Raw genomic sequence first — 22,078 nt, 5'->3', positions numbered from 1 at the left:
GAAAAACAGCCACAGACTATTATTTCTCCTCCACCAAACTTGACAGTTAGCACTATGCATTGGGGCAGGTAGCGTTCTCCTGCCATCCACCAAACCCAGAGTCGGCCGTCAGATCTGCCAGATAATGAAGAGTGATTCATAACTCGAGAGAACGTGTTTCCACTGCTCCAGACTCCAATGGTGGTGAGATTTACACACCAGCCGATGCTTGGTATCATGCGTGGTGATCTTAGGCTTGTGTGCGGCTGCTCAGCCATGGAAACCCATTTCATGAAGCTCCTAACAAACAGTTATTGTGCTGACGTTGCTTCCAGAGGCAGTTTGGAACTCGGTAGTGAGAGTTAGAACTGAGGACAATTTAAAAAAAAGTTTTTTAACATAGTTAATCACTCTGCAGTCTCGTTCTGTGAACTTGTGGTCTGACACTTCGCGGCTGAGCCGTTGTTGAACTAGTTGCTGCTGTAGGTCCTGCTTGGTTAGTGACAAACACCAGATCATCAGCAAAATGTAGTGTTCAGGTAATTTCATAATTCCAATAGGTTTTCATTAATTGAATTCACTTAGTCTATTTTATGAGAATTTGTAAGATTCTTATTTGCATAAAATAGACAGAGACCAGTCTTATCAAAATTAGATAATCGTATTTATTATTTATTTAATCGTATTTATTCTTGGAGCGCGCTGCCATGTAAGCACGAACAACAGTTTATATACAAACGTCCTTCCTCCTATCAACCAGGACCCAACAAGTTGAAAAGCTCATTCCAACCCACTAGCTCGCTCACTCCAGAAACACACTTATCTATTAACTTCTGGAATCTTCACCTTCATCCATCACTATTTAGAAGACAGTTCCAGATAATGGAAAACCCAGGAAAACACTCTCTGCCTTATCTAAACATCCCAGAGCTAAGTTGAGTGGGTTCAACCATAGGTTAATGACCCTTTTTGCTTACTTAAAAACCCACAATTCCAGTCTCCTCCAACCTGGCTGGAATGGTATTTATTTTATTTAATTACCCCCATTCTCATGCTCCACAATCCCTTCCTTATTAATCAGATATAAAACAGAGTACACATTTACTTAGTTACAGTTCTATTTATAATGGGGATATTGTGTTTAGTCATTTATTCCTAACAGGTAAGACATTTGACTTCAGATTCTAGTAGGGTGAGGCCGGGTGCAGCAGACTTTCTGGGCAGGGGAGAGAGACTCGCCAATTCACTGATATAAATGTTGAAGAGAGTGGGACTCAAACAGCATCCCTGTCTCACCCCACGACCCCGTGGAAAAAAATGTGACCATTTTAACCACACTTGTTTGTGTACATGGGATTTTGTGTTTCTCCTCCCAAACACCACATTGCATCAATCTGTATAGCAGACCCTCATTCCAAATTGCATCAAATGTTTTTTTTTTATAAGTCAAGCATGAGAAGACTGTCTTCGTTTTGGTTTGTTTTTCAATTAGGGTGTGTAAGGGTGAATCCGTGGTCGGTCGTACAGCAGTTTGGTAAAAATCCAGTTTGACGTTTGCTCAGTACATTGTTTTCACTGAGGAAATATATGAGTCTGCTGTTAATGATAATGCAAGGGGATTTTCCTTTAGGTTGCTGTTGACGTGTGTCTCTCTCTCACACACAGATTAATGGGCCCTCAAATCATGACAAACAAAACAGGAAAACAGAAAGGAGAACGCCACTGCTCGTGCTCCCAGGTTATATTTATTAACGACGTTTTGACCCTTACGTCTTCAGTCATCCATATCCCAGGTGGGGTTTATATATATATATAAACCAGTACTCAGTGACAGTACTCAGTGACATCACTTCCTGAAACAGGAGGTAAAAAAATAAAAAATGGTTTAAACAGTTTCACAATATTACCATTCAATGTATCAAAACAAACAAAAGAACCAACCAGGGAGTCAAGACAATCCTCCCTAATGCCATATGAGGTCGTAACAGATCACATCCAGGTCCCTCCACCAGCTCCCCTGCCACCAGCTGGCCTGTACCCAGACAGCTCAGCCTCTACTGGGGGAGCAGAAACAGCTCTCTCCCCAGCTGGCCTCTCCACCAGCACCCCTCTCCCCAGCTGGCCTGTACCCAGACAGCTCAGCCTCTACTGGGGGAGCAGAAACAGCTCTCTCCCCAGCACCCCTCTCCACCAGCACCCCTCTCCACCAGCTGGCCTGTACCCAGACAACTCAGCCTCTACTGGGGAACAGAAACAAAGATCTCCTGCTGGGAACAAAGACCACGCGGCCGGACAGATAATGTTGTTGTGTTTTTACCCGGCGATAGAGTGATGAGAGCCTGAGGAATGGAGAGGGGAGTCAGGAGGGTTAAAAACACCATCTCACACACCCACAGGGATTAGGCCCGTCAGTCTCGGTGAGACAGACCAGACTCCTCCTCTACACCCTGAGTGTGTGTTCTCTTACAGGCCAGCAAGCTGGCTGGCTTTTTTTTTTTCACCTTGGAAATCGTTGGTGAGATGGTAACAGGCGCTCAGCAAAACACAGCACGTGCTCCCTTTTTTATTACCATAGCAACCTGCCCCTGGATACGGGCGGATACAGCTGGTTGGACCACCACGTCATCCTCTAGAACCTAGCGGTTGTTATGGCAGCACACTGAAACCGCGTGGTGGGGGAGGGAACATGAGGGGAGGGTGATGGGGGAGGTCAGCTCCAAGGGCTGTTGTGTAGGGAGGCACATTAGACTGTTGTTGGTAAATAGAGAGTAAACATGTAAACACCAGACATCCCCGGCCCCTCCCCCTTACACACGTTCTGTCCCTGAGAAACTGCTTTCTAATGTAAACTATAAAAATACAAACAAAAAAACAAATCATGTTTTATATAACTTTATTTATATAAATCACTTTGAACAACAAAGAACTGATAAAAGTGGAAAATAATAGCTTGAATGATGTCTGAATTGAAGGCCTGGTTCCCCCCAGACACAAGCCTAGTCCAGTAGGGGATATAAAAGCCTGGTTCCCCCCCCAGACATAAAGGCCTGGTTCCCCCCCCAGACATAAAGGCCTGGTTCCCCCCCAGACCTAAAGGCCTGGTTCCCCCCAGACATAAAGGCCTGGTTCCCCCAGACATAAAGGCCTGGTTCCCCCCAGACATAAAGGCCTGGTTCCCCCAGACATAAAGGCCTGGTTCCCCCAGACATAAAGGCCTGGTTCCCCCAGACATAAAGGCCTGGTTCCCCCAGACATAAAGGCCTGGTTCCCCCAGACATAAAGGCCTGGTTCCCCCCAGACATAAAGGCCTGGTTCCCCCCAGACATAAAGGCCTGGTTCCCCCCAGACACAAGCCTAGTCCAGTAGGGGATATAAAAGCCTGGTTCCCCCCCCAGACATAAAGGCCTGGTTCCCCCAGACATAAAGGCCTGGTTCCCCCAAGACACAAGCCTGGTTCCACCCAGACATAGAGGCCTGGTTCCCCCCAGACATAAAGGCCTGGTTCCCCCCAGACATAAAGGCCTGGTTCCCCCCAGACATAAAGGCCTGGTTCCCCCCAGACATAAAGGCCTGGTTCCCCCCAGACATAAAGGCCTGGTTCCCCCAGACATAAAGGCCTGGTTCCCCCAGACATAAAGGCCTGGTTCCCCCCAGACATAAAGGCCTGGTTCCCCCAGACATAAAGGCCTGGTTCCCCCAGACAAAAGCCTGGTTCCCCCAGACAAAAGCCTGGTTCCCCCAGACAAAAGCCTGGTTCCCCCAGACAAAGGCCTGGTTCCCCCAGACATAAAGGCCTGGTTCCCCCCAGACATAAAGGCCTGGTTCCCCCAGACATAAAGGCCTGGTTCCCCCAGACATAAAGGCTTGGTTCCCCCAGACATAAAGGCTTGGTTCCCCCAGACATAAAGGCTTGGTTCCCCCCAGACATAAAGGCTTGGTTCCCCCCCAGACATAAAGGCCTGGTTCCCCCCAGACATAAAGGCCTGGTTCCCCCCAGACACAAGCCTAGTCCAGTAGGGGATATAAAAGCCGTCATATTGAATACAATTCCATCATAGACAAAGAGAATGGAAGTATATCTTTAAGACAACAGGACATGTTTCTATTTATGAATGCTTTGTTTAGAGTCACATGATCTATGAGAACACTTAACAGTATCCAAACTATGAGTTCCAACACAGAAAACAGTTAACAGTATCCAAACTATGAGTTCCAACACACAGAAAACAGTTAACAGTATCCAAACTATGAGTTCCAACACACAGAAAACAGTTAACAGTATCCAAACTATGAGTTCTAACACAGAAAACAGTTAACAGTATCCAAACTATGAGTTCCAACAGTTAACAGTATCCAAACTATGAGTTCCAACACAGAAAACAGTTAACAGTATCCAAACTATGAGTTCCAACACACAGAAAACAGTTAACAGTATCCAAACTATGAGTTCTAACACAGAACAGTCTCAACTTGACATAAACCACAAACCGCTTGGAGGGGACAATAGTTTCATCACAAATGACACCCTATAGGGTTCCATAGGGCTTTCAATAATTAACCAAATAGGGCTCTGGTCTAAAGTAGTGCACTATATAGGGAATAGGGTGGCATAGGGCTCTGGTCTAAAGTAGTGCACTATATAGGGAATAGGGTGGCATAGGGCTCTGGTCTAAAGTAGTGCACTATATAGGGAATAGGGTTCCATAGGGCTCTGGTCTAAAGTAGTGCACTATATAGGGAATATAGGGTTCCATAGGGCTCTGGTCTATAGTAGTGCACTATATAGGGAATAGGGTGCCATTTATTGTGATAGAGGTGTTTAAACCTTGTGGAACAAACAGATTGTGGCTCTTGTGGTTCCCCATCAGAACTAACAAAGGAGGGGGGGGGTAGAGGGCAAAGTGGGATTTAGGTAGAAATGGGGAGGGAGGGTTGAGTTACTTAGTACTGTGTGTATGTGAGACCTCAGCGGGCCCCCGGGCCCCCCATGACGTAGTCCATCACTGTCAAGATGCATCATCACATATGACATTTACTCTGCTGGTCACCCTCCAGCACCAACAACCTCTGCCCCATAGACAGAGTCACCGCCTTAATCTAGAGAGGGGGAAAGAGGGGAGGAAGATGAGAGGAGAGAAGGGAGGGAAGAGGGGGAAGAGAGGAAGGAGGAAGGGACAGAGGAGTGGGAGGAGGAAAAAGAGTAGAGAAGGGAGGGAGGGGGGACAGAGGAGGAGGAGAGAGAGATGGGGATAGAGAACAGAGGGAGAGAGGGAGGGAAGGAGAGGATGAGGTCGTTAAATTTACAAGGTGGAAAACCCAAACATGGTCTCTCTGCCTCTCAGACAGAATACATTAAGAAACAAGTGTCTGACCAGGTCAGAGTTCAGCTGGCGTCGAGTCTAACGAGTTTGTTCGCATTAAAACACCTTCGCTTGAAAAAGCGGCAATAGTAGTTTGTCCATTTTGAGTCGGCGTAGTCGGTATACACTTCTTCAAAATATAATTAATCCAAGATCTTGTAACTCGAAAAAAAATATTTTAAAAAATCGGCCATTAATTGACATTTTTGCTGAAGAGATCTTAGGTGACAATTTGACATCGAACTAAGACGACTGGTGAAGTATTTTGCTATGAAAGAGTTCAACGAGAGAACTTGTTTTCATGCAAAGACTTGATTGAAGAATCCCCAATGTTGACCAAATCACTGACAAAGGGGCGTCGGTTTCAGACCTTCATTATGCTTCCAGAAAAAAAAGTGTGTGCCGGAACAGCAGATAAAACCCCGGGGCCAGAGCCCGTAGCCCCCCGGGGCCAGGGCCCGTAGCCCCCCGGGGCCAGGGCCCGTAGCCCCCCGGGCCAGAGCCCGTAGCCCCCCGGGGCCAGAGCCCGTAGCCCCCCGGGGCCAGAGCCCAAAACGTCATCATAATATATGCACAAGCGCTGACGAACTGTTTCAGCTGGGAAGCATGCGGACACCTTAAGTCAGACCCCGCCCCCAAAACAAACACACAGAAAGAAATAAACAGACATTCTATTGTTCCTGCTGGTACAGTATCGAGGAGTGTCTGACTGCCGTTCCTGAGCAACACCACCATCTAGTGTGCGTTTTTCTCCAAGACAAACACAGGTACTAAGCAGACAAAGAACAAGCCTGAGAACCAGTGTGCCATCATGCCAACTCCTCTATCAACCTCGTGTCTACGATTGGCTTGTCAATAACCTCGTCTCCATCCTATAAGCCTGGGATCTATAGGACTGACGTACTGAGTAAAGTACTTGTCATTTCATTTTTTGGCGAATCACACGACTGCGAGGCACGGGGAAGGTTAGGAGGAAGTTGCTGTGGGAGACGATTGGTTCGTAGATTAAGCTGATTGGCCTTCTGGTTAATGTCCCGGGTCTCTCTCTATTGGCTAATGAAGACCCAGTTTGGCATGTGTCTCCACCAGACCAGATGTCCACCAGACAACATGTCCTCATCAATGGGCTCTGAAGGTTCACTTCAATATAAATGTATGGCATGAAATTACTTTAGTAAAGAGGTGTGGTTTAATGTGGGTGGGTGTTTTAGGAGGCGTGGTTTAATGTGGGTGGGTGTTTTAGGAGGCGTGGTTTAATGTGGGTGGGTGTTTTAGGAGGCGTGGTTTAATGTGGGTGGGTGTTTTAGGAGGCGTGGTTTAATGAGGGTTGGTGTTTTGAGAGAGGCGTGGTTTGATGTGTGTGGGTGTTGGGAGGCGTGGTTTGATGTGTGTGGGTGTTGGGAGGCGTGGTTTGATGTGTGTGGGTGTTGGGAGGCGTGGTTTGATGTGGGTGGGTGTTTTGAGAGAGGCGTGGTTTAATGTGGGTTGGTGTTGGGAGGCGTGGTTTAATGTGGGTGGGTGTTGGGAGGCGTGGTTTAATGTGGGTGGGTGTTGGGAGGCGTGGTTTAATGTGGGTGGGTGTTGGGAGGCGTGGTTTAATGTGGGTGGGTGTTGGGAGGCGTGGTTTAATGTGGGTGTGTCTTAACCAATCCACTCCCACAAGATCATTGCAAGTAATACCTTCTTCAAACACACATGACAGAGCCCTGATCAACAGTAGTGAACTAACGGGAAGCTTCACAGTCCAGAGGGTTACCTCATCCAGTTGTCGCTCTACAGCCTGTCTGTACTCCAGAGTGACCGGCTGCTGCTTGGGGCTCACTGCTGCCACCTGCTGACTGGAAGACCCCAGGACATAGCTGCACGGACCGCAGAATGATTTTACATCAATATAAATTACTTTTTAAAGCCAACAGAATAGACAAACTATCATCTCGTAAATCAATCTAAAAATATTTTAGCGGGGCTGTTACTACTGGCAACATGATTTGTCATCATGAGTGTCAGAGATGCTGTGTGAGAGAGTCCAGACCACACTAAGATAAATATTTCCACACAGATCTACAAAGAATATGAACAATAAAAAACATTGATAACCTCCCATTTCTGTTAGTTGAAATACCAATCACAGCAGCAAGATGCCATGAAAACAGGACAACAGGTGCTGCATAAACATTGTGAAAATCACCAATATTTAAAGTCAATGTTTAAATTCCCCCACGATAACTACTACAACTATATCAGTCACTGGTTTAAGTCCTGCTCAGACAGCCTGCCCCCCCCCCCCCCATGGCTCACCTCTCTATGGCAGTCACATTGAGGCAGAACAGAGACCTGATGTGGTCCAGTTTCCTGGGTGTAGAGATGTAGACCATGCCAAGCAGAGAGCTGCAGCCACGACAGGTCAGGTGGACTTTCAGGCTGTAACAGGGGGAATATCACACGACAGGTCAGGGGGGGACAGGTCGGGGGGGAATATCACACGACAGGTCGGGGGGATATCACACGACAGGTCGGGGGGAATATCACACGACAGGTCGGGGGGGGGGCATCACACGACAGGGGGATATCACACGACAGGTCGGGGGGATATCACACGACAGGTCAGGGGATATCACACGGGGGGGGATATCACACGACAGGTCAGGGGGATATCACACGACAGGTCAGGGGGATATCACACGACAGGGGGGGGTTCAGGGGGGAATATCACACGACAGTTCAGGGGGGGAATATCACACGACAGTTCAGGGGGGAATATCACACGACAGTTCAGGGGGAATATCACACGACAGGTCGGGGGGAATATCACACGACAGGTCGGGGGGGGGAATATCACACGACAGGTCGGGGGGAATCACACGACCTGTCGGGGGGATATCACACGACAGGTCGGGGGTGAATATCACACGACAGGTCGGGGGTGAATATCACACGACAGGTCGGGGGGGGTGAATATCAGGGACAGGTCGGGGGTGAATATCACACGACAGGTCGGGGGGGTGAATATCACACGGGTCGGGGGGTGAATATCACACGACAGGTCGGGGGGGGAATATCACACGACAGGTCGGGGGGGGAATACAGACAGTTCAGGGGGGAATATCACACGACAGGTCAAGGGGGAATATCACACGACAGGTCGGGGGGATATATCAGGTCACGACAGGTCGGGGGGGGAATATCACACGACAGGTCGGGGGGAATATCACACGACAGTTCAGGGGGGAATATCACACGACAGTTCAGGGGGAATATCACACGAAAGGTCGGGGGGAATATCACACGACAGGTCGGGGGAATATCACACGACAGGTCGGGGGGATATCACACGACCTGTCGGGGGGGATATCACACGACAGGGGGGGTGAATATCACACGACAGGTCAATATCACACGGGGGGGGGAATATCACACGACAGGTCGGGGGGGAATATCACACGACAGTTCAGGGGGGAATATCACACGGGTCGGGGGGGAATATCACACGACAGGTCGGGGGATATCATCGGGGGGATATCACACGACAGGTCGGGGGGGGTGAATATCACACGACAGGTCAGGGGGAATATCACACGACAGTTCAGGGGGAATATCACACGACAGTTCAGGGGGAATATCACACGACAGGTCGGGGGGGGAATATCACACGACAGGTCGGGGGGGATATCACACGACCTGTCGGGGGGATATCACACGACAGGTCGGGGGGTGAATATCACACGACAGGTCGGGGTGAATATCACACGACAGGTCGGGGGTGAATATCACACGACAGGTCGGGGGGGAATATCACACGACAGGTCGGGGGTGAATATCACACGACAGGTCGGGGGGTGAATATCACACGACAGGTCGGGGGGGTGAATATCACACGACAGGTCGGGGGGATATCACAGGTCGGGGGGATATCACACGACAGGTCGGGGGGATATCACACGACAGTTCAGGGGGAATATCACACGACAGGTCGGGGGGATATCACACGACATGTCGGGGGATATCACACGACAGGTCGGGGGGATATCACACGACAGGTCGGGGGGAATATCACACGACAGGTCAGGGGGGGGGGGGGAATATCACACGACAGGTCAGGGGGGGGAATATCACACGACAGGTCAGGGGGGGGAATATCACACGACAGGTCAGGGGGATATCACACGACAGGTCAGGGGGATATCACACGACAGGTCAGGGGGGGGATATCACACGACAGGTCAGGGGGATATCACACGACAGGTCGGGGGATATCACACGACAGGTCGGGGGATATCACACGACAGGTCGGGGGGGAATATCAATAAGATCACATTCTGGGGAATCTATGATGAAGGTAAACATTGAGGAATTTGGGGGGAATATCACAGACAGGTTATTTCAGCAGGTCGGGGGAAATATCCCAGCAGGTCGGGGGGGAAATATCCCACGACAGGTCGGGGGAAATATCCCACGACAGGTCGGGGGGGAAATATCCCACGACAGGTCGGGGGGGAAATATCCCACGACAGGTCGGGGGGGGAATATCACACGACAGGTCAGGGGGATATCACACGACAGGTCAGGGGGGATATCACACGACAGGTCAGGGGGGATATCACACGACAGGTCAGGGGGAATATCACACGACAGGTCAGGGGGGAATATCACACGACAGGTCGGGGGGAATATCACACGACAGGTCGGGGGGAATATCGGACAGGTCGGGGGGGGAATATCAGACAGGTCGGGGGGAATATCACACGACAGGTCGGGGGGGAATATCACACAGGTCAATATCACACGACAGGTCGGGTGGGGGAACAGACAGGTCGGGTGGGGGATATCACACGCAGGTATATCAGACAGGTACGGCTCGGGGGGATATCAGAGGTCAGGGGGATATCGGCAGGTCAGGGGGGGGGAATATCACAGACAGGTCAGGGGGGATATCACACGGCAGGTCGGGGGGGAATATCAGCAGGTCGGGGGGGATATCACACGACAGGTCTATCACACGACAGGTCGGGGGGGGATATCACACAACAGGTCGGGGATATCACACGATATCACGACAGGTCGGGGGGATATCACACGACAGGTCGGGGGGATATCACACGACAGGTCGGGGGGAGGGGATATCACACGACAGGTCGGGGGATATCACACGACAGGTCTATCACACGACAGGTCGGGGGGAATATCACACGACAGGTCGGGGGGGATATTACACGACAGGTCGGGGGGGAATATCCAGACAGGTCGGGGGGGGAATATCACACGACAGGTCAGGGGGGGAATATCACACGACAGGTCAGGGGGTGGGGAATATCACACGACAGGTCAAAACATCAGGGGGAGGGAGTGACAACAGCTCACTGACACCTGACCAATATAAATATTTTACTTCTGGGTTAATATTAGTTCAGTTCTGTCTATGATGAAGGTAAACATTGAGGAATTTGAGACAATATCGGCTAATTACGGCTAACAGACATACGGCTAACAGACATACGGCTAACAGACATACAATAGCCTACCAAGCTAACAGACATACGGCTAACAGACATACGGCTAACAGACATACGGCTAACAGACATACGGCTAACAGACATACGGCTAACAGACATACGGCTAACAGACATACGGCTAACAGACATACGCACAGACATGGAACAGACATACGGCTAACAGACATACGCACTGACTTACCAGCCTAGATCCTTCTTACAGGTACCAGAGAAGTGAGTTTCTTTGCCAACCAAAACATTGTCACTGACACCTGCAATATAAAAAGAGGGAATTGTTCAGTCTCTTTGGGAAATTGGGAGAACAATATCTAATTAGGAAATCAATCTGTCTTGTCCTTAGACAATAGCCTGATCCAAGATGTGTTTGTGGTCTTGCCAATTCAGGGTGGCACATGGAACAGGGTGGCACATGGAACAGGGTGGCAATGGAACAGGGTGGCACATGGAACAGGGTGGCACATGGAACAGTATCACTGTAAAAACTTTATATAAATGATTAAAACTGAAATAACCCTAACCCCAAAACGGAGTAACTTCACGTGCGAATTATAGTGTCAATTCACATACAGGGGTCAAACTAGATTAACTAACCCACTGCATAGGGCAGGGATAACCAACTAGATTAACTAACCCACTGCATAGGGCAGGGGTAACCAACTAGATTAACTAACCCACTGTGGGCAGGGGTAACCAACAGATTAACAACCCACTACAGGGGTCACCAACTAGATTAACTAACCCACTGCATAGGGCAGGGGTAACCAACTAGATTAACTAACCCACTGCATAGGGCAGGGGTAACCAACTAGATTAACTAACCCCCCCCCCCCCCCGAGTAGGACAGGCATCACCAACTAGATTAACTAACCCCCCTGAGTAGGTAGAACAGGCATTGATTACACCCACTGCATTAGCTCACCAGTCAATGTATTACGATTGATCATTCAGAGCTAATAATGGCTAATTGCACAGTAGTTTCAGAGACCTGCAATAGAACTAATAATATAATATAAGCCATTTAGCAGACTAAGATGGTAATGTGTGTGTAAACTCTACATAGTAGTGTACTGTGGGTGTTACTGAGCAGGCTGATACCTATGGATTTTACACATGAAATGGGTTAGGGCTGTACGGTTCATAAACACTGCCTTCGGAATAATAATAATAATAAATGCCATTTAGAGACGCTTTTATCCAAAGACTTACAGTCATGTGTGCTTTTCCCACATTTTTGACTTTTCCCATTTTGTTTCGGTTAAAGCCTTGTACCAACATGTGAATAAATAGGTTTCTCTTCAATCTACACACAATACCCAATAATGACAAAGCAAAAACAGGTTTAGAATTTTGTTAATTTATTAAAATATCACAAGTATTGACACCCTTTACTTAGTACTTTGGCAGTGACTACGTGAAGTATTCTTGGGTATGACGCAACAAGCTTGGCACACCTTTATTTGGGGAGTTTCTCCCATTCTTCTCTGCAGATCCTCTGTCAGGTTGGATGGGGAGGGTCGCAGCACTGCTATTTTCAGGATCAGCGGGGAGGAGATGTTGTTGCCTACCTTCACCACCTGGGGGCGGCCCGTCAGGAAGTCCAGTACCCAGGTGCACAGGGCGGCAGAGGGAACACAGGACAGCAGAGGGAGAGGGAGAGAGGGAACACCCCCCTATCCACATTGATGGAACAGTAGTGGAGAGGGTAGCTAGTTTTAAGTTCCTCGGCATACACATCACAGACAAACTGAATTGGTCCACTCACACTGACAGCGTCGTGAAGAAGGCGCAGAAGCGCCTATTCAACCTCAGGAGGCTGAAGAAATTCGGCTTGTCACCAAAAGCACTCACAAACTTCTACAGATGCACAATCGAGAGCATCCTGGCGGGCTGTATCACCGCCTGGTACGGCAACTGCTCCGCCCTCAACCGTAAGGCTCTCCAGAGGGTAGTGAGGACTGCACAACGCATCACCGGGGGCAAACTACCTGCCCTCCAGGACACCTACACCACCCGTTGTTACAGGAAGGCCATAAAGATCATCAAGGACATCAACCACCCGAACCACTGCCTGTTCACCCCGCTATCATCCAGAAGGCGAGGTCAGTACAGTTGCATCAAAGCTGGGACCGAGAGACTGAAAAACAGCTTCTATCTCAAGGCCATCAGACTGTTAAACAGCCACCACTAACATTGAGTGGCTGCTGCCAACACACTGTCATTGACACTGACCCAACTCCAGCCATTTTAATAATGGGAATTGATGGGAAATGATGTAAATATATCACTAGCCACTTTAAACAATGCTACCTTATATAAAGTTACTTACCCTACATTATTCATCTCATATGCATACGTATATACTGTACTCTATATCATCGACTGCATCCTTATGTAACACATGTATCACTAGCCACTTTAACTATGCCACTTTGTTTACTTTGTCTACACACTCATCTCATCTGTATATACTGTACTCGATACCATCTACTGTATGCTGCTCTGTACCATCACTCATTCATATATCCTTATGTACATGTTCCTTATCCCCTTACACTGTGTATAAGACAGTAGTTTTGGAATTGTTAGTTAGATTACTTGTTGGTTATTACTGCATTGTCGGAACTAGAAGCACAAGCATTTCGCTACACTCGCATTTAACATCTGCTAACCATGTGTATGTGACAAATAAAATTTGATTTGATTTTGATTCAGGTCTATCCAGAGATGTTTGATCAGGTTCAAGTCCGGGCTCTGGCTGGGCCACTCAAGGACCACAGGTGGCCTCCAATCAAGTTGTAGAAATCCCCAAAAAAGGTCAGACACAATCCTGTCTCGGAGCTCTACGGACAATTCCTTCAACCTCATGGCTTGGTTTTTGCTCTGACATGCACTGTCAACTGTGGGACCTTATATAGACAGGTGTGTTCCTTTCCATACCATGTCCAAACAACTGAATTTACCACAGGTGGACTCCAAGTTATAGAAACATCAAGGATGATCAGTGGAAACTGGATGCACCTGAGCTCAATTTCGAGTCTCACAGCAAAGGGTCTGAATACTTATGTTGTTTATTTGTAATACATTTGCAAACATTTCCAAAAACTTGTTTTCGCTTTGTCCTTAGATTTTGAAGGAAACAGCTAATTCCACCGTTGTGGCTGCTTTCATATGGGTAGAAGGAGGAGGACGGACAAAAATTTGACACGGTCAATTAATCCTGAAAATGTAAACAACTTTGAAAGTTCCTATAAGTGCAGTCACAAAAACCATCAAGCGCTATGATGAAACTGGCTCTCATGAAGACCACCACAGGAAAGAAAGACCCAGAGTTACTTCTGCTGCAGAGGATGGGTTCATTAGAGTTACCAGCCTCAGAAATTGCAGCCCAAATAAATGCTTCAGAGTTCAAGTAACAGACACATCTCAACATCGGACAATGTTCCTCCTGCGGCAGCAACGAATGAGGATTCTTAATAAATACATTTTGTACCTGGAAGTTAGACAGCCCTTCTGAAGGCATTATGTAGAACAAACAAACCGCACTGATTCTAACGAATGTTAGTTCTATTCATGCTATTTCTAATCTGCAAAGTCTTTAAGGAGACCAGAAGAAATTCACATATGTGTGTTACAGATGTGTCATTGAAAGCAAGTCTAAGAGGCGGTAGATCTGTTCTGCACTATTTCTATGCTTCCCGCGATTAACATATTGTAATGACCCGACTAGATCATAAAGGAACAATTGTCCTGACAGAGGCTTGAGTTTACGAATTGACGGTTTATTACACCAACTTTACACAGGCTACTGTTTGGGCCGTAGCACACGCCAAATAGATGACACAAGCCAATCGTGACCTTCTCTTGTGAAGCCCAGACGTAAGAGAGAGAGAACAAAAGCTGAACCTGGTCTTAACTTCCAATGCTCCACCCCCCTGCCCAACCCCCCTCCACGCCACTCCACCAACCACCAGGATGCCCGGCATCAGAACATTCCAGGCATTCCGTGATTGGCAGATAGCAGGTTGATTGACAGGTTGGACCCCGCGAACACCGGGTACTGGTCAGTACAACACAACCACCTCCTAGCCTAACACATAACACACAGCTGTCTGTGCGGGTCGCTTAAAGTCCCTCGTCCCCGAGGGAACAAACAAAGTCTCTGAAGCGACCCGGAGGTCTCCTTTGCCTGCGTGGTCGTGATGGTCGCAGAGTGCCCTCTGGGACCCAGGGGATGAAGGCAGGGATATGGGTGACAAGGAAGCGGGAACGGGTAATACAGTCCGTGGCTCTGGGGAACCACGCGGTGACACAGGGGGAGACTGGGGAGTGGGCTGTCTGGAGCCTTGTCTGCGGCACCTGAGGGTGGGTGCCTGGAGAATGTCATTGCCAGAGAGGGGAATTGTGGGGGTTCCTGGGGTTTGGGGAGAAGAGGCCCCTCTGTATGGGGCTAACCTGTCCCGGTGCAGTGCCACCTTTCTCCCCCTGGGAGGAAGCTGCACCCGGTACACAACCTCCCTACCCTCTCCAGGACACTGCAGGGTCCCACCCAGTGACTGTCCAACTTGGGGCATCTGCCTTTTTCCTTAGGGGCTGTAGACCCAGACCAGCTCCCCAGCCACAAAGTGCCTTCCCGGGTGTGCACGTCATAGTTCCTTTTCTGCCTCACACCTGCATTCACCAGCTGCTCTCTGGCGAAGGTGTGGGCTGTCTCCAGGCGGTCCTGGAGTCTCCGGGCATATTCCGGCCCCGGAGGAACATGAGGGCTATCCAGGGGCCGACCAAACGCCATCTCCGCAGGGTGCGGATCTCTCCCCCAGCATGAGGAGGGCAGGCGTGCAGGAAGTGGAGTCTTGGACAGCGGAGCGGCATGCCATGAGGACCATAGGCAGGTGCTTGTCCCAGTCATGCTGGTGTTTGGAAGAGACGATGGCCAGCTGCTGTCCAAGCGTTTTGTTGAAGCGCTCCACAAGGCCATCACTTTGAGGATGGAGAGGAGTAGTGCGGGTCTTGTGCATGCCCAGCCTCTCACACATGGTGGCGAACACACGGGACTCAAAGTTTCTGCCTTGGTCGCTGTGGATGGACTCTGCAGCTCCAAACCTGCTGAACATCCCCGCTGTCAGGGCGTCGACGATGGTCTCTGCCTCCTGGTCAGGCAGAGCATAGGCCTCGGGCCATTTTGTGAAATAGTCCATGGCCGTGAGCACCCAGCGGTTTCCACTGTCTGTGGTGGGGAACGGCCCAACTACATCCACTCCCACCCTCTCCATGGGAGCCCCCACTGGGAACTGTTGTAGCTGAGCATGAGAGCGGCCTGGGGGGCCCTTTCTCGCTGTGCAGTTGTCACAGCGGCGACAAAAGTCCTCCACATCCCTCTTGTGCTGCCCCCAGTAGAAGCCCTGACGGAGACGGCGCAGTGTTTTTGTGACCCCAAAGTGTCCAGTCCCCACCCCCCCATGAGTACTCTGGAGCACAGCCTCCCGCAATGCTTTTGGGACCACCACCTGCCACCTCTCCTCTCCCGTAGCTGACTCCTTCCATGCCCGCTGTAGCACGCCATCAGCCAGCCGCAGTCTCTCAAACTTCGACCACAACCCTTTGGTCGCGAGTGAGAGCGCTGTCACCTCTTCCCATGGTGGCCTCACCTGCGCCTCTACCCACTGTAGCACTGGCTGTAGGTCTGTGTCCCGTCCCTGCTGCTGCCGCCATTCAGCCACGTCGACAGTCTGCAGCTCACAGCAGACAGGCCCGCTCGCCCGACACACTGTGGCACAGACACCTCCTCTGCCCGCAGCTCTCTCTCCCGTCCCTCTCTCCGTTCACAGTGGCGGCAGCCGTCTGCAGTACAGGGCCGACGGGACATGGCGTCGGCGTTGGAGTGGCGTGCCCCTGCCCTGTGCACCACCGTGAAGTCATACGGCTGAAGCTCCTCCAACCAGCGTGCCACCTGCCCCTCTGGCTCTCTGAAAGACATGAGCCACTGGAGAGCAGAGTGGTCAGTCCTTACAGTAAAGGGCAGACCACCCAGGTAGTACTTGAAGTGTTTGACGGAAGCCACAACAGCCAAGAGCTCCCGCCGGGTGACACAGTAGCGGCGCTCATGTTTGTCAAATGTTTTGCTGAAGTACGCCACCACTCTCTCCCCTCTGGCCCCACCTGGGCCAGCACCCCACCCATGCCCACATTGCTCGCGTCTGTGTCCAGGATAAAGGGCAAGGTGAGGTCAGGGGGGCGAGCACGGGGCCTCGATCAGTGCACGTTTGAGGGTGTTGAACGCTCCTCACACTCCACTGTCCAAGTGAAAGCCTTGTCCTTCGGCAGCAGGCGGTTCAGTGGAGCAGCAACGCTTGAGAAGCCCCGTACAAACCTCCTGTAGTACGAGGCCAGGCCCAGGAAGCTCTTCAGCTGACGCTGGTCGGTGGGGTGGGCCAGTCTCTGACAGCCCCTACCTTGTCCTCCATGGTGCTGATCCCCTCCTTCCCCACTCGGTGGCCCAAGAAGGACACCTCTCCTCATGAAGTGGCACTTCTCGGGGTGGAGCTTCAGACCTGCGGCAGCCACCCTCTCCAGCACACGCCGTAGCGCCCCAGGGCTGACTGGAAGGAGCTGCCATGGGCCAGGATGTCATCGAGGTATACCAGACACTGCTGTCGGGGGATGCCATCCAGCACCCTGTCCATCAAACGCTCAAAAGTAGCTGGAGCGTTGCACAGGCCAAAGCACAGGACCTTGAACTGCCAGTGTCCTCTGTTAGTGGAGAACGCAGTTTTGGCTCTGGCCTCTGGGGAGAGGGGCACCTGCCAGTAGCCACTGCGGAGGTCTAGTGAGGAGAACCAGGAGGACCCCTAACCAGGTCCAGCGACTCATCGATACGTGGTATGGGGTATGAGTCCTTCCTGGTTACCTCATTCAGCCGCCTGTAGTCCGCACAGAACCTCAGCTTGCCCCCCTTCTTCGGAACCATGACGACTGGCGCCGCCCAGGGGCTGTCTGAGGGCTCAATGAAGTCTGCCCGCTGCATCTCCAACACAGCCTTGTCTGCCGCCTCCTGGCGTGCCAGCGGGATACGGCGGGGACGCATCTTGATGGGTCGAGCATCACCTGTGTCGATCTCATGCTGCACCAGATGAGTCTGACCCACCTCTTCCTCACTCAACGCAAAGCTGTCTCTGAATTCAAACAGCAACTGCCACAACCGTTCCTGCTGCTCAGGGTCAAGACCAACACAGTTCCTCCCCCATATCTCCCTCACTGCAGACAGTGTCCTCTCCTCTCCCATCTGGGGTAGCTGGGCTGGGGGGATGCGACCCGGGCTCACAGAGGGCTGTGTCATGGAGGTAGCTGGGGGAATGTAACACACCGCTGTAGGTGACAGGGGGACTGGGGAAAAGTCACCCACATCTGTGGGGGAGGGGGCGCAGCCATGAGTCTCTGCTGCTTTAACTGTTGGAGTAAAGGGTTTGTTGGGTTGAGTGAATGTGACATTAGGGGGCCATGGTGACTTCCGTCCCTCCCTGGAAGCTCAGTGTGCCCCTATTTAGGTCTAACTGGCAGCCTGTGCTCCTAAGAAAGTCCAACCCCAGGATACAAGGGTCCTGCACAGCCGCCACCCACACAGGATGACGCACAGTCCTGCCCCCTACTGTCAGAGTCATTATTCCCTTCCCTTTCATGGGTGCCAGCTCACCTGTGACTGTGCGGAGCTGCACAGTTGTAGGCTCACACTGAGTCCAACCTGGCACAATATCTGGCCTCACCAGGGTTACTGTGGAACCAGTGTCCACCAGGGCGGAGCAGGGCACCCCCTCCACAGTGACAGGGACATGACAAAAGTCCCCAACACAGGTCCGGCCCACCACAACAACAGGCTCCATCCGCTTGCCCTCGTCTGCTTCTGGGGAAGTGGAGCCTTGCTTCCCGTCTGTGCCGGTGGGCTCCTCCAGAAGATGATGGTGGTTGGGATAGAAAGCCAGGGGTCCGCACTACCCGGTCTATGCGGACCCCGAGCCGTTTCCCTGAGCTCTGGGGGACATGGGGCAAACTCGGCGCAGATGGCCTGGCTGGCCACAACCCCAGCAGACCCTGGGACCAGGGCGTGTGTTTCGTTCCGCCTGTAGCGACACAGCACGAATGAGTTTTGTCATTTCGGCCACCCAAGCAGGCTTTTCCGGCTCCGGACTGCTCTGCCCCCCAGCTCGCACAGAGGGTGTGTCTCCCTGCACCCCCACCAAAGCCCCAGCTGAAGCCCCAGCCCACACCAGCTCCCTCTCCAAAGCCATCTCCAAGGCTGTCTGCAATGACTCAGGATGAGCCAGCTGGGTCTGTATGCGCAGCTCCGTAGGAGAGAGCGCCTGTATGAACTGGTCCCGTGCTAGCTCGCTCTGCACGGAGGGGGGCATGTGAGCATATGCCCGCCGAGAGAGGCTCTCAATGTCATTAGCTAGCACCCGTAGAGGCTCTCCAGGCTGCCTGCGTCTATTACTCAGTTCGGAGCGCAGTAGCCCGGGCTGTACACACTGACCATAGCGCCTCCTCAGTGCTCCCACTAAAGCCCCATAATCATGCCTGTCCTCAGGGCTAATCAATATCAAACAGGCCAGAGCTTCATCCGTGAGGCATAAAGCCAACTGCAGTGCCCTTTCTTCATCCGACCACCCCCTAAAATGAGCTAACAGTTCAAACTGAGCATGAAAAGCTTCCCAATCCGCCTTACCGGAATACTTCGGGGTCTTAACAGATACGGACGCAGCCGGGAACTGGGCGCCGCCATGTTTGTTTACATCCTGAGCCCCAGATTCCTCATCACGCCGCGTCGACGTCACCACTTCGGTCCGCCCACCAGAATCCGCGCGAAATACATTCGACGAAGCACTCATGCCCGCTTCAGCCGCCATCGCTCTAACGTCCTCCCTCAAGCGGCCTCTGCGCTCCGACGCCCTGGCGATCTCCTCAGACAGAGCCCCCGACGTCCATTCACATGCAGCTCCTTGGCCATAATCGTCCCCTACCTCCACCTTCACTTTCGGATTCCCTCTAAGCATTTTCCATCCCCGTTCTCACCTACGGTAGCTAGCCACATAAGTCAGCTAGCTAGCTGGCTAACTTGTATCAACGTTTTTACTTCTGACACCAATGTAATGACCCGACTAGATCATAAAGGAACAATTGTCCTGACAGAGGCTTGAGTTTACGAATTGACGGTTTATTACACCAACTTTACACAGGCTACTGTTTGGGCCGTAGCACACGCCAAATAGATGACACAAGCCAATCGTGACCTTCTCTTGTGAAGCCCAGACGTAAGAGAGAGAGAACAAAAGCTGAACCTGGTCTTAACTTCCAATGCTCCACCCCCCTGCCCAACCCCCCTCCACGCCACTCCACCAACCACCAGGATGCCCGGCATCAGAACATTCCAGGCATTCCCGTGATTGGCAGATAGCAGGTTGATTGACAGGTTGGACCCCGCGAACACCGGGTACTGGTCAGTACAACACAACCACCTCCTAGCCTAACACATAACACACAGCTGTTTGTGCGGGTCGCTACAATATTTTACTTTGGTTTTGTACACCCGTTTCAAAACAGCTGAAAGTACATTATTTTGGACGAATGGAAAATATATTTCACAGTAGTTAAGGTACAAATGATCCTCTACACACAATCCTTGTTCATTTTGTCACAGAAATGAAATTAGGCCAATTTTTTATAAATTGTAGTAACCAGGAAATGTCGGACGGAGCGCTGTCTGCATTTTGCATCTTTAATGACCTCTGCATCGTTGGGAAAGGACTCCCACTGTAAAGTTAAACACTTCACGGTCAAGTCTACATCTGTTGTATTCGGCGCAGATGACAAATACAATTTGAACCTCGTTTCGCCATCTGGGAAAAACCGGGCGGGGGGGGACTTCTCAATAACATTGTTCAGTGTCAAAACAGACACGAACAAAATGAGTAATGCATTGTAATTCTGACACAAACCAAGGTTATCACACTATCCAGATCTACAATGTAGTCCGCCAGCAACTTACGGTTCAGCAGTATTTGATTTTTTCGTCCTCACTCCCAGCCCAAGACAACGAGTCACCGACGGGCAACTTGCAACTCCCGCAGAAAAAGACGACCGGTGGGTCGCTATCGTCGTCTTCTACGAACTTCCCTTGTTTAGAGTTGTCCTTAATGATGGTCGAGTCAGCATAAACTCCATCGTTGACGGTGACTTCATATGTCACGTTTGAATCTTTGCAAAGTGCTCTTCTCCCAGACATGTTTATTTTATTTTTTTCGAACTTGGGCGGGTTTGGCGACAGACGATACAGGAAATACGTCATGCCTAAAAAAAGAAAAGCGGAAGTTTCATGTCATCATTTTTTTAATTAAAAAAAAATATATATTATTATTTATTTGTTTTAATTATAATTTATTTTTATTATGAACACAACAAATACAAAACTCCTCAGAAATATACAAACAAGAGTACATAAACCTAACAGACGGGGGTATTACATATCGAGATTCATTTTCAATTTCAAATACTTTTATTTTATTTATTTCACCTTTATTTAACCAGGTAGGCAAGTTGAGAACAAGTTCTCATTTACAATTGCGACCTGGCCAAGATAAAGCAAAGCAGTTCGACAGATACAACGACACAGAGTTACACATGGAGTAAAACAAACATACAGTCAATAATACAGTATAAACAAGTCTATATACAATGTGAGCAAATGAGGTGAGAAGGGAGGTAAAGGCAAAAAAGGCCATGGTGGCAAAGTAAATACAATATAGCAAGTAAAACACTGGAATGGTAGTTTTGCAATGGAAGAATGTGCAATGTAGAAATAAAAATAATGGGGTGCAAAGGAGCAAAATAAATAAATAAATTAAATACAGTTGGGAAAGAGGTAGTTGTTTGGGCTAAATTATAGGTGGACTATGTACAGGTGCAGTAATCTGTGAGCTGCTCTGACAGTTGGTGCTTAAAGGTAGTGAGGGAGATAAGTGTTTCCAGTTTCAGAGATTGTTGTAGTTCGTTCCAGTCATTGGCAGCAGAGAACTGGAAGGAGAGGCGGCCAAAGAAAGAATTGGTTTTGGGGGTGACTAGAGAGATATACCTGCTGGAGCGTGTGCTACAGGTGGGAGATGCTATGGTGACCAGCGAGCTGAGATAAGGGGGACTTTACCTAGCAGGGTCTTGTAGATGACCTGGAGCCAGTGGGTTTGGCGA

General features: G+C 50.2%; 1 protein-coding gene across 1 annotated transcript; it reads right to left on the bottom strand.

The window, feature by feature from the left end:
• Positions 1–4,727: 4,727 nt before the first annotated feature.
• On the bottom strand, positions 4,728–21,169 carry LOC124015578 (protein Mis18-alpha-like). The gene is given in 6 exon segments (XM_046330921.1): positions 4,728–5,076; positions 7,096–7,198; positions 7,638–7,760; positions 11,031–11,100; positions 20,883–20,903; positions 20,906–21,169. Coding segments are annotated over 6 exon segments (609 nt in total). The 5' UTR covers positions 21,120–21,169; the 3' UTR covers positions 4,728–4,998.
• Between the last annotated feature and the right edge of the window lie 909 nt (positions 21,170–22,078).

The sequence above is a fragment of the Oncorhynchus gorbuscha genome, linkage group LG02 (assembly GCF_021184085.1).
Source record: "Oncorhynchus gorbuscha isolate QuinsamMale2020 ecotype Even-year linkage group LG02, OgorEven_v1.0, whole genome shotgun sequence".
NCBI lineage: Eukaryota > Metazoa > Chordata > Actinopteri > Salmoniformes > Salmonidae > Oncorhynchus > Oncorhynchus gorbuscha.
Note: the sequence above shows the minus strand (reverse complement) of the source record. Positions and strands in the feature narration are given on the sequence as shown.